The following is a 17,788-nucleotide window of genomic DNA, read 5'->3' as shown; positions in this document are numbered from 1 at the left end:
CATTTTTGCTAAAAATGACATGAGCCACTGCCACAACAGCCCCACCTTTAGTTTAGAAATGCACGACATCTCCTAACAGCCTGCAGCAGTGTACAATGGGCCTTTTCTTTTGGTGGCAACTAAATTTGATGTTTTAGACTTTAAGACCTGCAGATATCCTGTCACAGCATGAGCAGCACAGGTGTAATTAATAACATAATGAAGGTTCAGTTCCATTCATGTGGAAGTGGAGGCGTCGTTACTGTTAGCAGTTACACCTGTGCAGTCAAAACGTCTGCTGTGAAAAGCTTCTGTAGTGACTTACACAAACTGAACCACAGACGATGCCCCGAAAAATACTTTTTTAATACGAGTTGAAATGACACAAGTAAAATTAGTTCTGAAATTAAGGTTTTAAATTGTGTAAGGATGGTTTGTTATCATCCTCTGTCCAGTTTTTTGCTAAAAATCCCTAAAAACCATCATTTAAAGGGGCACTCCTCACACTGAGTTTACTCATCATGAGGTGTGCGACTCACTCTGTAAACAGGTGTGTGGTGTCTTCAGGGACTCGGCAGGGAGCTTTCCAAAGTTTAGAAAAAATCAAACCCTGACGACGTCATAAGTTATCTGTGTTTATGTTTAAAAAGGGAATGAAGCCCTCAGGTCCATCGTGCAAATGTGTTGTTTTTAGCCACACAAGCTAATTTTCATGTGCGTACAAGAAACATTAAAATGTACAAAAAGCAAATAAACTCTGACAATTAGTCCACTGCTTTGATATTTGACCTCTTTTTTTTTTTTTTTTAATTGTAAAATTGGTCTCATGTGTCCCCAAACTTCATGGAAGAGCAACACTCAACTCCAACAGGAGTCTAACCTGCTGACCAAATGTTCAGAGAAATTAAGTGAAACTCCGTTTCTTCTGTTAAGAAATATTATTTATTAATACATAATCTGTCAGAAACGTCCTTTTACAGAAATGTTCTTGCCTTCGGTTGACTCTGGAGCTGGAAGTGTTGTTCTGGTGAAGATGTGCGTCAGTCTCTTATAAGCAACAATTTGCAGCATCTGCATGTGACCCCTCAGAACATCTCAGCAGCAGACCACCCCCCCTCAGGGACCGCTACCACCGACCCAACACCAGGATGGTTGTAATTAAGCTTTTGCAGCTAACTGTTGCGCTCTGTCCTCTCTGTAGCCTTTGAGCAGCTGGTTGATGAGAGTGAGTTCGTTCTCTTTTTTCACGGGATAGAGAGGCGGGAAGGGGTTGCCTTTGTACTCCAGGACGGCCATCTTGGCTTGGTCCAGGTTCTGTTTGTTGGGGATGCGAGCCATCCGTGTGTAGCCTTTTGGCTGAGCCTCAAACCGTGGAGCGAGGACCTTGAAGAGCTTTGGGACCAGATCCTTTTCCTGCAGAGAAGAAGCAGATAAAAGCTAAACAATGATTTCACATCAGCTGTTTAACATTCAGAGAGACTTAAACTTTAACTTCACACAGTGGAGAAGAGCTGCAGACACGTACCGTCAGCCAGAAATTAGCCATTTTCATTGCCTTCTCGTCTGTGTCTCCCTTCTTGGCGTAGTCAATCAGCTGGGAGAAATGAAACAAGAGGACACACACAGTCAGAACCGTTGTGTGTGGAAGAAAGAGAAATTCTTCACATCTTTGTCTTCATTTAAAAATAACCTTGGCGAGAGCAAGTTAGAAAATGTGGGACGAACATTGTGGGATAAAGCAAAATCAAGCTGCAGGTGCAGTGATTGTCACACGAGGTCGAGGGAACCCTAAAGCGTCCTGCAGGCGGTCTCAGGAATTCTGCAGAAACACTTAACATGTCCTCTCATTACAGCAGTTTGCACAGCGTGAATCATTTGTAAAAATGACAGAACTGATCCAAAGCAAAGCATAACACAGGAGGTAAGCAGTAAGTAGCATTTTGTTTGGACAGTTTAATGACTATACTGCTCTAACTGCAATATGATGGGGGAAAGGGAGTAAACCATTCAGTGAGTCTAAAGTATCTGGACACCCTTGTCCAAATATTTGCTACAGACAGCAATCGTCCACCATCACCGCCCGAACTAACTAATGCTCTTGCGGTCCTTTCCAGAGGAGTGGAGGCTCACATGGGGTGTAATGTCTGAGAGACCACATAGTTTTACCCTTCTTAGCTATCCCGACTGGACTACTGGACAAAGTCTGACTTTAAAGCAATGGTGGGATTAAATTACTATTGAATGATGCATTGCATGTAGAAAGGCTGCTGCGTGCACATCCTGTTCAATATTTAGTCCAGATGCAGGATAAGATTCAGAGAAGAAGCAGTGCAGAGTATCGCAGCACTGGACTAAAGCGCCTTAAACTTAAATGGATGTTAAAAAAAGAAAAGAAAAAAAAAAAGAAAAAAAAGACTGTTTCGATGTGTGAGTTGGCCATGAACGATGATGCTAATTAATGTTGTGCTTACAAACACCTTGATGACATGAAGATTCAGTTCCCTCTGTGCCTGTCAAGCACATTTGGGGAAGTGTACAACAGATCAGGGATTTTTATTCTGAAAAACTGACTTTTCTTCATCCACGCTAAAACACAAAGAAGCACCAGTGTCGAGATTAAAGACTAATCTCTGTTATTTGAGTTTTCCGGGGCGAATTAGAACCGACACTGTAGCATTAGCTTAATGTAAGCTAGCTAGCAGCATCACCAGGATGTCGTTACCTTTTCGGCGTAGAAGCGGACTTCATCTGCTCGGGCTTGCGTGGTTTCTATCCTCTCATGTCGGATCAGTCCTGTCAAAATGTTCCGCAGCATGTTGATTCGGGACTGCGGACCCAGGCCCATCTTCCGGGCCACCCGGCCGTGGGAGATCAACATATGCAATGTGAGGCGCATCTTGTCCGGTTAGTCTCCTGCGAGAGCCCGCGACAAACAAACGGAAAACTAAACAACGTAAATGGGGAAAAAATGTTTCCAAGTGAAACGAAAAAGATTATTAAACCGTCTTCCCCTGGAGAACAGAGCAGCTATTTCAGTGTAAGAACTGATCCCGAGGTCAATTCAGTCAACTTTCCTGCGTTTGACATTGGTGGTGCGTCGTCAAAGTTGTCCGACTTGGTCATGGAACTTGGACGAAACCGTTCCGCCTGACTCCAATCAGTAACGTTGAAAACCAAAAACCACAGAAAAAAAATCAAATATTATTATTCTGATTTTATAAAACAGGTGATAGACGTCACTTCGGCCTCTGCATATCTTGTTGTTTGTTTGGAATATTACATACAAAGCTTGTTTTATCTTAATATTTCTAATTTAACAGTTAGAGGGGAAATCAATATATTTTTTCTAGTGTTTCCTAATTTCTAGAGATACATTTGATTATTTTTAATACTATTTCTTCATAATTTTCTTCTGTTATATCTGTTATTTGTCTATTATAACTGCATGACCTCAATATTGTATAATATGATTTTTAAATAAAATGTAAGACTTAAAACAAAGGTTTTAAGTTGTCGTGTACATACTAAAAATGTAGGTGTCACCGTTCAGTCTCCATTACAACAGGTAAAGTTTCATTGACACAGAATTTGCAGTATAGAAACAGCTGTGCCAGAGGTGCAATTGGACTGGACCCAGTAAGTGGCCATAGTGCTCTGCAGCCAGTCTGTGAAAATGACAGTCTGATGCAAGAGAGACAGGAACATAAATGGAAAAGGTATATTGAAAACTTCCTATCACATCAGGTTTTGAGAACACTTCTGTGTCAAGAAGCTATTGCTGTGGGACACTTCATATTATTATTTGTGTTATTTTATTATTTTTTATTTTTACCTTGACACAGACACCAAGATGGTTCTTTTCTGCAAAGCCAAAGCCCAAGGACACAACACCTGGCAGCTCACCATTACACGCAACAAGACCACCTGAGTCACCATGAAAGTGGGGAAGCAAAGACATATATGAGAGTCTCAACTGAGTGCTGAGGACACAAAACACATAATACTTTGTGCACTTTGCAGCAGTGGAGATACACACCTGGCAGCTCTTGTCAGGTGTCCAGCACAGAGCATGGCCTTGACGATCATGCTGGGGTAGGAGCTGTCACAGTCCTAATCGGACAGGATGGGGATATTCAGGCAGTGCAGCCTTAGCAGCTGTGGGAGACATAAGGACAAATAAAGAATGGACAGAGTGAAAAGCACAAGCCCTGTATGGAGGCAGCGTTTGCTTCTCACAGGAGCTCATGGTCACACCTCATCCTCTAAATGTGTAAATGTTGAGCTTTTTTTTTTTTCTCAGTGCAGCCCATATTCACACGCAACTCAGAGGAGCAGAGCAAAGACCACAGACCTCATGACTGGTTAATGGTAGATGGAGACGCAGATTTCCTTGGACCCATGCCAGGTTTTTATCGACCGCTTTAACCTATGCCAGCTGTCAAAACACACGCCTGGTGCTGCTGACCAGTCAAAAGTGTGCTGATAGGAAACCGGTGCTATACTTAATTCAAAATTCTGCTAAAATGGGGCTTCACAGTTTTAATGGGACTCTGGTTTTAAGGATGTTGCTCAATACTGCCAAACAAATGCACCAGGGAACAGTGTTTACTTCTTATTTGATCCGTTCTTGCTCTAACCTGGTTTGAGCACAGTATGTTTTTTGCAGGTTGTAATCAGCATCCTGACCTTGACTCAGCCCCAGATGCAGTGCCAGGTGGAGCTGACTCACTGGCTGGCTCTGGCCTTCGATAATGAAAACTGCTGGGAAATCTCTCCTTCACAGAGCAACTACTGCAAAATGTATGTATGAGTTATTTCAGTGAATACAGCAAACTGAGGCAGTGTTATTGTCACATTCAGTGGGAAGTTGACACAGTTTGTGCCATACAGTCCACTGTTGTGCTTAGATTTCCAGTCTTCTACTATAATATAACTATATTAGTCACATTTTACAAATGGTAATGGGCTGTTTAGGTGATTCTAAGTAAAATGAATAGAAATCAAGTTAATATTATTTTATGAGAAGGCATCATTAAAGGAAAAATGAAAAGACTACACCCTTAATTGAGTGTAGTTGTGCAAACACTTAGCATTTGGCCCCATTTGCCTCCTAACGCATCATAACAACATCATAATGTATGAGGTCATAAAGGACATTAACATTTAAGTTCAGGTACTACTTGGCATTCAGGCTGCTAAATCAATTTTAACACAAGCTGCTGTATTTTAAGCATGAAAGTTACACACCACATCTCTGAAAGGATTGATGTAAGAAATGATCAACGCTCTTTCTTGCATTGTTTGTGCTGCTGGTTGAATGGACGTTAGTTAACTCATATTGTTGTCATGCAGCATGTTGTGTGGCTGATTTTATAATAACGTTTGTCATTTCACCAGTTTGGATGTCCAAATAAAATATGTACAGATACAGGATAACCAGTAATTCCCTTGTTTCAACTATATATTTAAGAGCATGAAAGTAGAAATATTTAGGGAAATATCAAAGCATGATTATGAGCATTGTGATGATAATACCATGATGTAGGAAGACACAGGCAAAACAGGAGAAAGAAAATTGTGTTTCAGTCAAGGTGAAAGACTTTATTGAGTCATTTGGAAATTGGCTGCACTTTCCAACAACACTGTTGTTAGAATGACAGAGGAAAGGCAGCAGAGGATGGTGATCGCAGGATCAAACTTAATTGCTTTCCATGGTGCTCTGCAGCCAGTCGGTGAAGACGCAGACCTGTGAATGGAGACAGGACGAGGTTTGTCAGTATGGACGGCCAGTGGCAAATATGGTTCATTTCAAACATTTATATTATTGATCATATATAGGTGTTTTGGGTTTACCTTGGCGTAGACACCGGGCAGGTTCCTCTCAGCACATCCGTAGCCCCAGGACACAACACCCTGCAGCTCACCGTTGCAGATGACGGGGCCACCAGAGTCACCCTGAGAACAGAGAGAAGAAGAACAATACACAGAATGAAATAAAATGAACTATTTCAATTAACTTCAATACTGAAACTGAAAAATGTTAAATGTGAAGAAAATGTTGCACTGGTGTAGGACAAGGACCTCTGCAGAGTCCTCTTGTTACATACCTGGCAAGAGTCCCTGCCTCCCTCCAGGTAACCAGCACAGAACATGGCGTCGGTGATCTTGCCGGGGTAGGAGTTCTTACAGTCTCTCTCAGACAGGATGGGGATCTCCAGACACTGCAGCTTGTTGCTGTCAACACCTACAATGTGAAAAACAAAGAATAGGTGGAAAAGGTTTTAATCAAATAAAACAAATGGAAACAAATGTTGCCTTGAAACCTTCTGTTAAAATGCAGAAAACCTCACTCACTGGAGCTCATGGTGTCGCCCCATCCAGAGACTGTGCACATGGTGCCAGCAGGAGCGCAGCTGGTGGGCAGAGCCACAGGCTGCACGTACTGGTTGAAGACGGCGGGCTCGCTCAGCTTGATCAACATGATGTCATTGTTGATGTTGTAGGAGCTGTATCTTGGGTGGCGGATGACACGGGAGGAGCGGATGAACTGCTCAGTGTTCTCGTTGACCCTGATGTTGTGCTCTCCAAGACGCACCTCAACACGGCTGGAGAGGAAAGTGAGGATTAGAGCAGCCATGTTTCTTGATGCCTCTTAAAATCAGCTTGATTCCAACATGCAACACTTTGTCTTTAAAATATCAAGGAGTGACATACGACTTGTAGCAGTGAGCAGCAGACACAACCCAGTTCTCATTGACCAGGGAGCCACCACAGAAGTGGTACCCAGCATTCAGAGACACCTGGTGGGGCTGGGAGTGGCGTGCGCACTCATACCCTCCGACGATCTTGTCGTCCTCGGTGGCGACTGAAAACACACAGGAGGCCAAATAGTCAGCAAACCACTGAATGCTTTGTTTACTTCAGTGATGAGAACTAATGAAAACAGGAAGAAAGACACAAGCTTACAAGCAGCTCCGATGAGCAGAAGGAAGACCAGAGACCTCATGGTTGCTGTTTGATCCTGTTGATGAGAGACTTGTCTTGGAGACCTGGTTTATATAGAATGGTTCCTGTCCTCGTTCCCTGCTGAACACACCCCCAAGATTACTTTTGACCAATCAACAACCTGGATCAATGATTTGTGGGTATAGGAAAAGCAAATATTAAGTTTGCTGTAGGGTGAGCCGTACTGACAGACTGCATGGTTGAAACTGTATTATTGGTAAATCTTTCAAATAATGTAGTTGTAAAGGAGGGACTGTGGGCAAATAAACAAAAATAGCAAATAATAGCTAGCTGATATAGCAAATTAGTGAATTTATATGAAAAAGCTTCTTTCATACAACATTGGTTGATCGATCTTTGAGTTCATGTATATACTTTATATTAGTTCCCTTATCTCGGGAACAAAAACTACAAATTCATAGCTCTTGTTTCATGAGATAGTTTACATGATGCTGTGACTTTTCTAAACTAAGCGCTAAACATTGATGAGTACACTTTATATATGGGGTTGCATCTGCATTCAGCACATAATGTGCTAATGGTTAACCTTGACATGGATGGATTTGTCCTGTGAAGACCTGGTTGCAGCTCTGCAGGTGGTCTGTTCACAACCAAAAATGTTGAATGTGACTCTCACAGGTGAAAAATCTCACGTGTCTTTAGATAGAACACCTCAAAAAATGCTGATTCAGTGAAATGACGAGACAACACCAAGAAGCAAAACCACTTCATTGCAGAAGACTTATGGTATGTTAAGTATCCCTTTTCATTAAATAAACTTTAACAGGGATCTGGTTTTAACCTCACTGTCAAGTGACTGACTTTTTAACTTCTTTTCTGTCTTAAAAGTAATCTGATAATGTTTTCATAACATTGTTACAGTGAATATAGATATTGAAGTAAGAAGAATTGTAACTGACTGTGATAATGAAAAACAAAAAACTTCACGATCACACAATAAATGATCCTGATATCTGGATGAAACAGTGCAGTTCTGTCCACTATGTACAGCATTTTGTTTGGTGACGTTGGGATTTTTAATCAATTTTTTCCTCACTTTCATAGGTGCTCTTAAATGACACTTTCAGATGCTTAACCACATAATCTTTTGCAGTGACGGCCGTTAAATGTCAAACAGCAACTGGAACAATGACGTGTACTCCAGTATTATTTGCTTATACAGTAATTATCTCATTGAGTTGACCATAAAAGTTCGGATCTCTGAATGCCTTAATTTCACAATAAGATACGCTCCTTATGTCCCAGTCACTGTATTAGGCTTGCTATAATTTAAGTTTCATGTATCTACATGTCTCAAATAGCGTTTAGAAAAACAAACAAACCAACAGCCAAAAAGTCATATGTTGTGCTTAGATTTCTACAATTAATTATATTTGTCACATTTTAAAAGAAAGGGTATGTCGGTCTCAGTCTAGTCTGAGATTCTTTAATTCAGTTCAAGTCAATTTCATTGATACAGAACTAACAAAAACAGGAAGAAAGACATAAGCTTACAAGCAGCTCCGATGAGCAGAAGGAAGACAATAAGGAGACAAAAGAAGTTGTCTCAGGACACTTTCCGTATAGAGTTGGTACAGACCCCAGTCTTTTTCTATAGAGACCCAACAATTCCCCCATGAGACAGTGGTGAGGAAAAACGTCCTTTTAACAGGCAGAAACCTCAAGCAGAACCAGGTTGAGGGAGAGAAGGTGAGACAGAGAGAGGGGGATGGAGTGGGGGTTGGATAGAAGTGCAATGACAGCAGACATTTGACTACAAATAAAATGTATATGAAATATATCTAGACACACACACACACACACACACACACACACACACATATACATATAGTATATAAGTATATAACAAATTTTAATACAAGCTGCAGTATTTTTAGCATGAAAGTTATACACCACATCTCTGGAGGAATTGATGTAACAAAGTTCAGTGCCCTTTCTTGCATTGTTTGTGCTGCTGGTTGAATGGACATCAGTTCACTCATATCGTTTTCATGGAGATGCAGCATGTTGTGTGGCTGATTTTATAATAACAACTTTTGTCATTTCACCAGTTTGGATATCCAAAAAAGGGGGAAAAGGTTCAGGAGAAGCAGTAATTCCCTTGTTTCTACTGTATGTTTAAGAGCATGAAAGTATAAATATTTAGGGATTTATCAAAGCATGATTATGAGCATTGTGATGATAATACCATGATGTAGGAAGACACAGGCAAAATAGGAGAAAGAAAATTGTGTTTCAGTCAAGGTGAAAGACTTTATTGAGTCATTTGGAAATTGGCTGCACTTTCCAACAACACTGTTGTTAGAATGACAGAGGAAAGGCAGCAGAGGATGGTGATCGCAGGATCAAACTTAATTGCTTTCCATGGTGCTCTGCAGCCAGTCGGTGAAGACGCAGACCTGTGAATGGAGACAGGACGAGGTTTGTCAGTATGGACGGCCAGTGGCAAACACGGTGCATTTCAAACATTTATATTATTGATCATATATAGGTGTTTTGGGTTTACCTTGGCGTAGACACCGGGCAGGTTCCTCTCAGCACATCCGTAGCCCCAGGACACAACACCCTGCAGCTCACCGTTGCAGATGACGGGGCCACCAGAGTCACCCTGAGAACAGAGAGAAGAAGAACAATACACAGAATGAAATGAAAATGAACTATTTCAATTAACTTCAATACTAAAACTGAAAAATGTTAAATGTGAAGAAAATGTTGCACTGGTGTAGGACAAGGACCTCTGCAGAGTCCTCTTGTTACATACCTGGCAAGAGTCCCTGCCTCCCTCCAGGTAACCAGCGCAGAACATGGCGTCGGTGATCTTGCCGGGGTAGGAGTTCTTACAGTCTCTCTCAGACAGGATGGGGATCTCCAGACACTGCAGCTTGTTGCTGTCAACACCTACAATGTGAAAAACAAAGAATAGGTGGAAAAGGTTTTAATCAAATAAAACAAATGGAAACGAATGTTGCCTTGAAACATTCTGTTAAAATGCAGAAAACCTCACTCACTGGAGCTCATGGTGTTGCCCCATCCAGAGACTGTGCACATGGTGCCAGCAGGAGCGCAGCTGGTGGGCAGAGCCACAGGCTGCACATACTGGTTGAAGACGGCGGGCTCGCTCAGCTTGATCAACATGATGTCATTGTTGATGTTGTAGGCGTTGTATCTTGGGTGGCGGATGACACGGGAGGAGCTGATGAACTGCTCGGTGTTCTCGTTGACCCTGATGTTGTGCTCTCCAAGACGCACCTCAACACGGCTGGAGAGGAAAGTGAGGATTAGAGCAGCCATGTTTCTTGATGCCTCTTAAAATCAGCTTGATTCCAACATGCAACACTTTGTCTTTAAAATATCAAGGAGTGACATACGACTTGTAGCAGTGAGCAGCAGACACAACCCAGTTCTCATTGACCAGGGAGCCACCACAGAAGTGGTACCCAGCATTCAGAGACACCTGGTGGGGCTGGGAGTGGCGTGCGCACTCATACCCTCCGACGATCTTGTCGTCCTCGGTGGCGACTGAAAACACACAGGAGGCCAAATAGTCAGCAAACCACTGAATGCTTTGTTTACTTCAGTGATGAGAACTAATGAAAACAGGAAGAAAGACACAAGCTTACAAGCAGCTCCGATGAGCAGAAGGAAGACCAGAGACCTCATGGTTGCTGTTTGATCCTGTTGATGAGAGACTTGTCTTGGAGACCTGGTTTATATAGAATGGTTCCTGTCCTCGTTCCCTGCTGAACACACCCCCAAGATTACTTTTGACCAATCAACAACCTGGATCAATGATTTGTGGGTATAGGAAAAGCAAATATTAAGTTTGCTGTAGGGTGAGCCGTACTGACAGACTGCATGGGTGAAACTGTATTATTGGTAAATCTTTCAAATAATGTAGTTGTAAAGGAGGGACCAAATAAACAAAAATAGCAAATAATAGCTAGCTGATATAGCAAATTAGTGAATTTATATGAAAAAGCTTCTTTCATACAACATGGGTTGATTGATCTTTGAGTTCATGTATATACTTTATATTAGTTCCCTTATCTCGGGAACAAAAACTACAAATTCATAGCTCTCGTTTCATGAGATAGTTTACATGATGCTGTGACTTTTCTAAACTAAGCGCTAAACATTGATGAGTACACTTTATATATGGGGTTGCATCTGCATTCAGCACATAATGTGCTAATGGTTAACCTTGACATGGATGGATTTGTCCTGTGAAGACCTGGTTGCAGCTCTGCAGGTGGTCTGTTCACAACCAAAAATGTTGAATGTGACTCTCACAGGTGAAAAATCCCACGTGTCTTTAGATAGAACACCTCAAAAAATGTTGATTCAGTGAAATGACGAGACAACACCAAGAAGCAAAACCACTTCATTGCAGAAGACTTATGGTATGTTAAGTATCCCTTTTCATTAAATAAACTTTAACAGGGATCTGGTCTTAACCTCACTGTCAAGTGACTGACTTTTTAACTTCTTTTCTGTCTTAAAAGTAATCTGATAATGTTTTCATAACATTGTTACAGTGAATATAGATATTGAAGTAAAAAGAATTACTGACTGACTATGTGATAATGAAAAACAAAAAACTTCACGATCACACAATAAATGATCCTGATATCTGGATGAAACAGTGCAGTTCTGTCCACTATGTACAGCATTTTGTTTGGTGACGTTGGGATTTTTAATCATTTTTTTCCTCACTTTCATAGGTGCTCTTAAATGACACTTTCAGATGCTTAACCACATAATCCTTTGCAGTGATGGCTGTTAAATGGCAAACAGCAACTGGAAAAATGACGTGTACTCCAGTATTATTTGCTTATACAGTAATTATCTCATTGAGTTGACCATAAAAGTTCGGATCTCTGAATGCCTTAATTTCACAATAAGATTTATGCTCATTATGTCCCAGTCACTGTATTAGGCTTGCTGTAATTTAAGTTTCTTGTATCTACATGTCTCAAATAGCATTTACAAAAACAAACAAACCCACAGCACAGCATATACACAGCATATAAAGATAGATATATTTATATATGTAATGTTTGCACATATTAGTGTCAGATACTATATATACATAACAACAACACTATGAATCTAATCATAATGGAAGTATGACTGAGAATAATAGCAGGTGCAGTGGATGTCAGGCAGGGCAAAGGCAGGAGGCGTAACCATAATCCACAATCCAGGTTCAAGCACCACCCACAGGAATTTAGGAGATGAAAAAGCACAAAGTTTCCGCAGAAGAAGCCAAGTCAATAAAATGTTGTGGTGGGACATGCCTGCACACAGATGGAGAGGTAGAGAAGAAGAGAGGAGCTTGATGTATCATGGGAAGCCCCTGGAAGTCGAATCCTATAGCAGCATAACTAAGGGCTGTTTCAAGGCAAGCTTGAGCCAGCCCTAACTGTAAGCATGATCAAAATGCAACGTTTTAAGCCTTAAATGTAGAGAGGGTGTTTGCCTCCCGGACTGAGACTGGTGTCACATCTGTCAACTCCTTACCTGCTGCCACTCTCCCTCTCATATGCTCACCTGCTCAGCCAGAACTCTTCACTAGTCAGCCACACCCACCTGCTCAATCACCTGACACATTCCTGGTACTCATCACTAATGGACCCATCTTGCCTTTGACCTTGTCTGTTCTCCTGCCTCTTGGTAACTACCTCTGCTTTGTAGTCCTGACTACATCTTTTGCCTTGCCCTGCCTGAATCTGATACTCTGTAAGACTGTCTATCGTCTGTTATATGAAACAATGCCTGAAGTGATTGTTTGCTCTGAATGGGGCACCATGCCAGCCCCAACCAAGAGAGTCATGAACTTCCGGGTTCAGGTGGCGCTGCTCGTGGATTCTGGTATTACCTGTGACAACTGGAATATGATTCCACAGGAGAGGAGCTTGATAGCTGAAGTCTCTGGCTTCCTTTCTGCTTTTGGAGGCTTTATGAACCATAAGTACGCCTGCATTCTGGGAATGCTGTGTTGTATTGGAGTAGTAGGGTTATATGGGCTCTTGAAGATAAGGCGGTGCTGGACAATTTAGGGTTTTGTTGGTAAGGAGAAGCATTTAAATTCTATTCTTGATTTTACAGGAGCAAGTGCAGACCGACTAATATGGATGAAATGTGATCTAATTTCCTCATCTTTGTCCAAACTCGTGCCACAGCACTCTGCCTCAGCTGGAGAATATTGAGTAATGTCTTGGGACAGATAGATAACAAGGAATTGCAATAATCCAGTCTGGAAGTAACAAATGCATGGTCTAGTTTTTCTGCATTGTTTTGAGACAAGGTGTGCCTGATTTTTTTTTTTTTTTTTTAGAATGGGACCTTGGTGAAGAAAGGCAGTTCTTAAAATCTGGAGGCCTGTGCAATGCCATCCAGAATTGCTATATCATCAGATATTGTTCAGATACCTGTGCCTCCTCCTCCCTTTCCTTGTGTTTCTCTGTGTTTTTCCCTTCTCCCTTGTGCCATGGAAGTCTTCTCTTGGGGTCTGTCCTTGTGTGTGTGTGTGTGTGTGTGTGTGTGTCTAAACTTGGCGATTCCTCTACAATCACGTCTCACCTACACCTGCTCCTTGTGCCAATCAGCCACCACAGCTGCAGTCTTCATTCATAAATACAGTTGTATATCATCAGCATAGCTTTGAAAATTAATGGAGTGTTTCCTTATACTATTGCCTCAAGGAAGCATGTATAGGGTGAATGGTATCGGTCCAAGCACAGAGCCTTGTGGAACTCCATGACTTGATTTAGTTTTTAGGTTTCCAGGACTCCTTGTGTCATTTGTTCTTGTTGTCCAGACTGTGGTTACTCAGTCTGTACTTTTATCAACTCTGTCTCTGCTTCAGAGTCTTTCAGTGAAAGGGTTTTCTGCAAATTCAAATTGTCTCACAATTACTAACATAACTGCAGTGCTTCTATTTTGTCTCTTGGTCTTGTTTATCTATTTCATTTCTCTGTGGGGGTGTCGTGTGCTACATAAGTATACTGGCTTGATGTGATTCTCTCATGATAATGGGCTGTTTAGATAAGTCTAAATAAAATGAATAGAAATTAAGTTCATGTTAATTTGAACTGACAGATGAAAAAACAAAAAGATACAATCAAACTCAAGTGTGGTTGTGCAAACACTTGGCAATAAGCCCTATTTGCTAACCAACACATTACAACAACATCATAATGTTTGAGGTCATAAAGGACATTGATATGTAGGTTCAGATAATTCTTGACATTAAGGCTTTTAAACCAATTTTAACACAAACTACAGTGTTTTGAGCATTAAAGTCACACACTATATCTCTAAAAGGATGAATTATTATGCTATCCATGTAACAAATGATCAATGCTCTTTCTTGCATTGCCTGTTTTGGACTAATCTGTGCTGCTGGCTGAATGGACATTAGTTAACTCATATTGTTTACATGCAGCAGCAACATGTTGTATGGCTTATTTTTGTAATAACATCTGTCATTTTACCTATTTGGATGTCCAAATAAAGTACAGATACAGGATAACCAGTTAATTCACATGTTTCTCCTACTACATATTTCTAAGAGAGAGTAATTATTAACATTTAGGAAAATATCAAAGCATGTTTATGAGCGGGCGGCACAGTGGCGCAGCAGCTAGTGCGCGTGCCTCACAGCAAGAAGGTTGCTCGGTCGGGCAGGGTGAAGTTTGCATGTTCTTCCCGTGCATGCGTGGGTTCTCTCCGGGCACTCCGGCTTCCTCCCACAGACCAAAAACATGCTCATTAGGTTAATTGGTCTCTAAATTGTCCGTAGGTGTGAGTGTGAGTGTGTGAGTTGTCTGTCTGTGTGTCTGTGTATGTAGCCCTGCGATCGGCTGGCGACCGGTTCAGGGTGTACCCCACCTCTCGCCCATTGCTAGCTGGGATAGGCTCCAGCCCCTCGCAACCCTGAAATGGGATGCGCGGGTAAAGAAGATGAATGAATGAATGAATGTTTATGAGCATTGTGATGATAATACCATGATGTAGGAAGACACAGGCAAAATAGGAGAAAGAAAAACTGTGTTTCAGTCAAATTGAAAGACTTTATTGAGTCATTTGGAAATTGGCTGCACTTTCCGACAACACTGTTGTTAGAATGATGGACGAAAGGCAGCAGAGGATGGTGATCGCAGGATCAAACTTAATTGCTTTCCATGGTGCTCTGCAGCCAGTCAGTGAAGAGGCAGACCTGTGAATGGAGACAGGATGAAGTTTATTAGTATCGACAACCAGCGGCAAATATGGTTGATCTCAAACAGTGATATTGTTTATCATGAAGAAATATTTCAGGTTTACCTTGGCGTAGACACCGGGGTGGTTCCTCTCAGCACATCCGTAGCCCCAGGACACAACACCCTGCAGCTCACCGTTACACACAACGGGGCCACCAGAGTCACCCTGAGAACAGAGAGAAGAAGAACAATACACAGAATGAAATAAAAATGAACTATTTCAATTAACTTCAATTCGAAAATTGAAAAATGTTAAGTGTGAAGAAAATGTTGCACTGGTGTCGGACAAGGACTTCTGCAGAGTCCTCTTGTTACATACCTGGCAAGAGTCCTTGCCTCCCTCCAGGTATCCAGCACAGAACATGGCGTCGGTGATCATGCCGGGGTAGGACTTATCACAGTCTCTCTCAGACAGGATGGGGATCTCCAGACACTGCAGCTTGTCACCATCAGCAGCTACAATGAATGAAACAAAGTGCAGATGGGCAAAGTTGGAATCAAATAAAACAAATGGAAACGAATGTTGCCCTGAAACATTCTGTTAAAATGCAGAAAACCTTACTCACTGGAGCTCATGGTGTCGCCCCATCCAGAGACTGTGCACATGGTTCCAGCAGAAGCACAGTGAGTGGGCAGAGCCACAGGCTGCACATACTGGTTGAAGACGGCGGGCTCGCTCAGCTTGATCAACATGATGTCATTGTTGATGTTGTAGGAGCTGTATCTTGGGTGGCGGATGACACGGGAGGAGCGGATGAACTGCTCGGTGTTCTCGTTGACCCTGATGTTGTGCTCTCCAAGACGCACCTCAACACGGCTGGAAAAGAAAGTGAGGATTAGTGCAGCCATGTTTCTTGATGCCTCTTAAAATCAGCTTGATTCCAATATGCAACACTTTGTCTTTAAAATATCAAGGAGTGACATACGACTTGTAGCAGTGAGCAGCAGACACAACCCAGTTCTCATTGACCAGGGAGCCACCACAGAAGTGGTACCCAGCATTCAGAGACACCTGGTGGGGCTGGGAGTGGCGTGCGCACTCATACCCTCCGACGATCTTGTCGTCCTCGGTGGCGACTGAAAACACACAGGAGGCCAAATAGTCAGCAACCCACTGAATGCTTTGTTTACTTCAGTGATGAGAACTAATGAAAACAGGAAGAAAGACACAAGCTTACAAGCAGCTCCAATGAGCAGAAGGAAGACCAGAGACCTCATGATTGCTGTGTGATCCTGTTGATGAGAGACTTGTCTTGGAGACCTGGTTTATATAGAATGGTTCCTGTCCTCGTTTCCTGCTGAACACACCCCCAAGATTACTTTTGACCAATCAACAACCTGGAACAATGATTTGTGGGTATAGGAAAAGCAAATATTAAGTTTGCTGTAGGGTGAACTGCATTGATAGACTGTATGGCTGAAATTGTATATTGCAATTAATAAATTATTATTGCTAAATCTTTCACATTAACTTGTAAAGGATGGACAAACAAGCATTCACAATCATTTTAAAATTCCTGATCCTGATACAGTAAATTTGTGCCTTTGTATGAGACAGTTTTATTTATTTGTCATGGATTGATTGATCTCTGAGTGCATATATGTCCTTCAAATTAGATCAGTTATCTCAGGATCAAAAACTACGATTTTGTAGCTCTGGTTTCATTAGAAAGTTTACATGATGCTGTGACTTCTCTAAACTAAACACTAAACATTGATGTTTATCCATAATGTATGGGATTGCATATGCATTCAGCACAGCATGTTTCTTGTAATGGTTAACCTTGACGTGGATGGATATATGCTGTGAAGACCTGGTTGCTGCTCTGCAGATGGCCCGGTTCACAACAACAGTTGCTGAATGTGCCTCTCACAGGAAAACCAACCACGTGTCTTTGGATAGAAGACCTCAAAAAATGTTGATTCAGTGAAGTGATAAGAGAAAACACCAAGAGACAAAATCACTTAATTGCACAATTATTCCATGAAGAATAATAAAAATTTAAAAATAAAAAAAAGATGAAAAAGCACAAGAAGAAAGATAAAAATCACTATATATGTACATTATATGCAAGATTATAGAAATGACTTTGCCTTGAGAGAGAATGGCTCATTTTCTCCAAAGGGAGACCAAATAAATTGCACATCTTAGAAAAATATAGTCAAGTCACGATTTATTTATAAAGCACATTTAAAAATGACCTCAGTCAACCAAAGTGCTGTACAGTAGTAAAATCACAATATATCATAAACACTATAATAAATAAAACAATAGAAGGTATAATAAGAAGTCAATCTAAAACAAATTTAGAATAAAAGAAAGTAAAGAAGACAATAAAAACATGTTTCATTGCACAAGAACTAATTCACTATAACTGACCACAGTATAACCAAAAACAATAAAATGTAGACACAGTTAATTCTCCTGATATCTGTGTTAAAATATAGTGCAGCTCTGCCCACTATGTACTTTATTTTCTTAGTTAATATTGGGATACTTAATGTTTTTTACTTACCCA

General features: G+C 41.3%; 4 protein-coding genes across 7 annotated transcripts; all 4 read right to left on the bottom strand.

Annotated features, from left to right (window-relative positions):
• Positions 1–326: 326 nt before the first annotated feature.
• On the bottom strand, positions 327–3,087 carry mrpl17 (mitochondrial ribosomal protein L17). The gene is made up of 3 exons (XM_076736554.1): positions 2,702–3,087; positions 1,505–1,573; positions 327–1,392 (listed from the first exon to the last, which is right to left on the bottom strand). The coding sequence occupies exons 1-3, from the start codon at positions 2,873–2,875 to the stop codon at positions 1,138–1,140; spliced, it is 498 nt and encodes a 165-aa protein (XP_076592669.1). The 5' UTR covers positions 2,876–3,087; the 3' UTR covers positions 327–1,137.
• A 2,590-nt stretch (positions 3,088–5,677) lies between these two features.
• On the bottom strand, positions 5,678–6,985 carry LOC143325187 (trypsin-1-like). Of its 3 annotated transcripts, none has more exons than XM_076738123.1 (6): positions 6,938–6,985; positions 6,697–6,833; positions 6,334–6,584; positions 6,087–6,223; positions 5,833–5,934; positions 5,678–5,725 (listed from the first exon to the last, which is right to left on the bottom strand). In XM_076738123.1, exons 1-6 carry the CDS (start codon positions 6,983–6,985, stop codon positions 5,678–5,680), a joined length of 723 nt encoding a protein of 240 aa, XP_076594238.1. The 3 variants fall into 3 exon arrangements, with proteins under 3 accessions (XP_076594238.1, XP_076594237.1, XP_076594236.1); XM_076738122.1 differs by having other exon boundaries at positions 6,087–6,213; positions 6,330–6,584; positions 6,694–6,844; positions 6,946–6,985; XM_076738121.1 differs by having other exon boundaries at positions 6,694–6,844; positions 6,946–6,985.
• Positions 6,986–9,356: 2,371 nt separating this feature from the next.
• On the bottom strand, positions 9,357–10,665 carry LOC143325189 (trypsin-1). Of its 2 annotated transcripts, none has more exons than XM_076738125.1 (6): positions 10,626–10,665; positions 10,374–10,524; positions 10,010–10,264; positions 9,767–9,893; positions 9,512–9,613; positions 9,357–9,404 (listed from the first exon to the last, which is right to left on the bottom strand). In XM_076738125.1, the coding sequence occupies exons 1-6, from the start codon at positions 10,663–10,665 to the stop codon at positions 9,357–9,359; spliced, it is 723 nt and encodes a 240-aa protein (XP_076594240.1). The 2 variants fall into 2 exon arrangements, with proteins under 2 accessions (XP_076594240.1, XP_076594239.1); XM_076738124.1 differs by having other exon boundaries at positions 9,767–9,903; positions 10,014–10,264.
• A 4,513-nt stretch (positions 10,666–15,178) lies between these two features.
• LOC143325190 (trypsin-1-like) lies at positions 15,179–16,487 on the bottom strand. The gene is made up of 6 exons (XM_076738127.1): positions 16,448–16,487; positions 16,196–16,346; positions 15,836–16,086; positions 15,589–15,725; positions 15,334–15,435; positions 15,179–15,226 (listed from the first exon to the last, which is right to left on the bottom strand). The coding sequence occupies exons 1-6, from the start codon at positions 16,485–16,487 to the stop codon at positions 15,179–15,181; spliced, it is 729 nt and encodes a 242-aa protein (XP_076594242.1).
• Between the last annotated feature and the right edge of the window lie 1,301 nt (positions 16,488–17,788).

This window comes from Chaetodon auriga, chromosome 8, assembly GCF_051107435.1.
Source record: "Chaetodon auriga isolate fChaAug3 chromosome 8, fChaAug3.hap1, whole genome shotgun sequence".
NCBI classification, from domain to species: domain Eukaryota; kingdom Metazoa; phylum Chordata; class Actinopteri; order Chaetodontiformes; family Chaetodontidae; genus Chaetodon; species Chaetodon auriga.
Note: the sequence above shows the minus strand (reverse complement) of the source record. Positions and strands in the feature narration are given on the sequence as shown.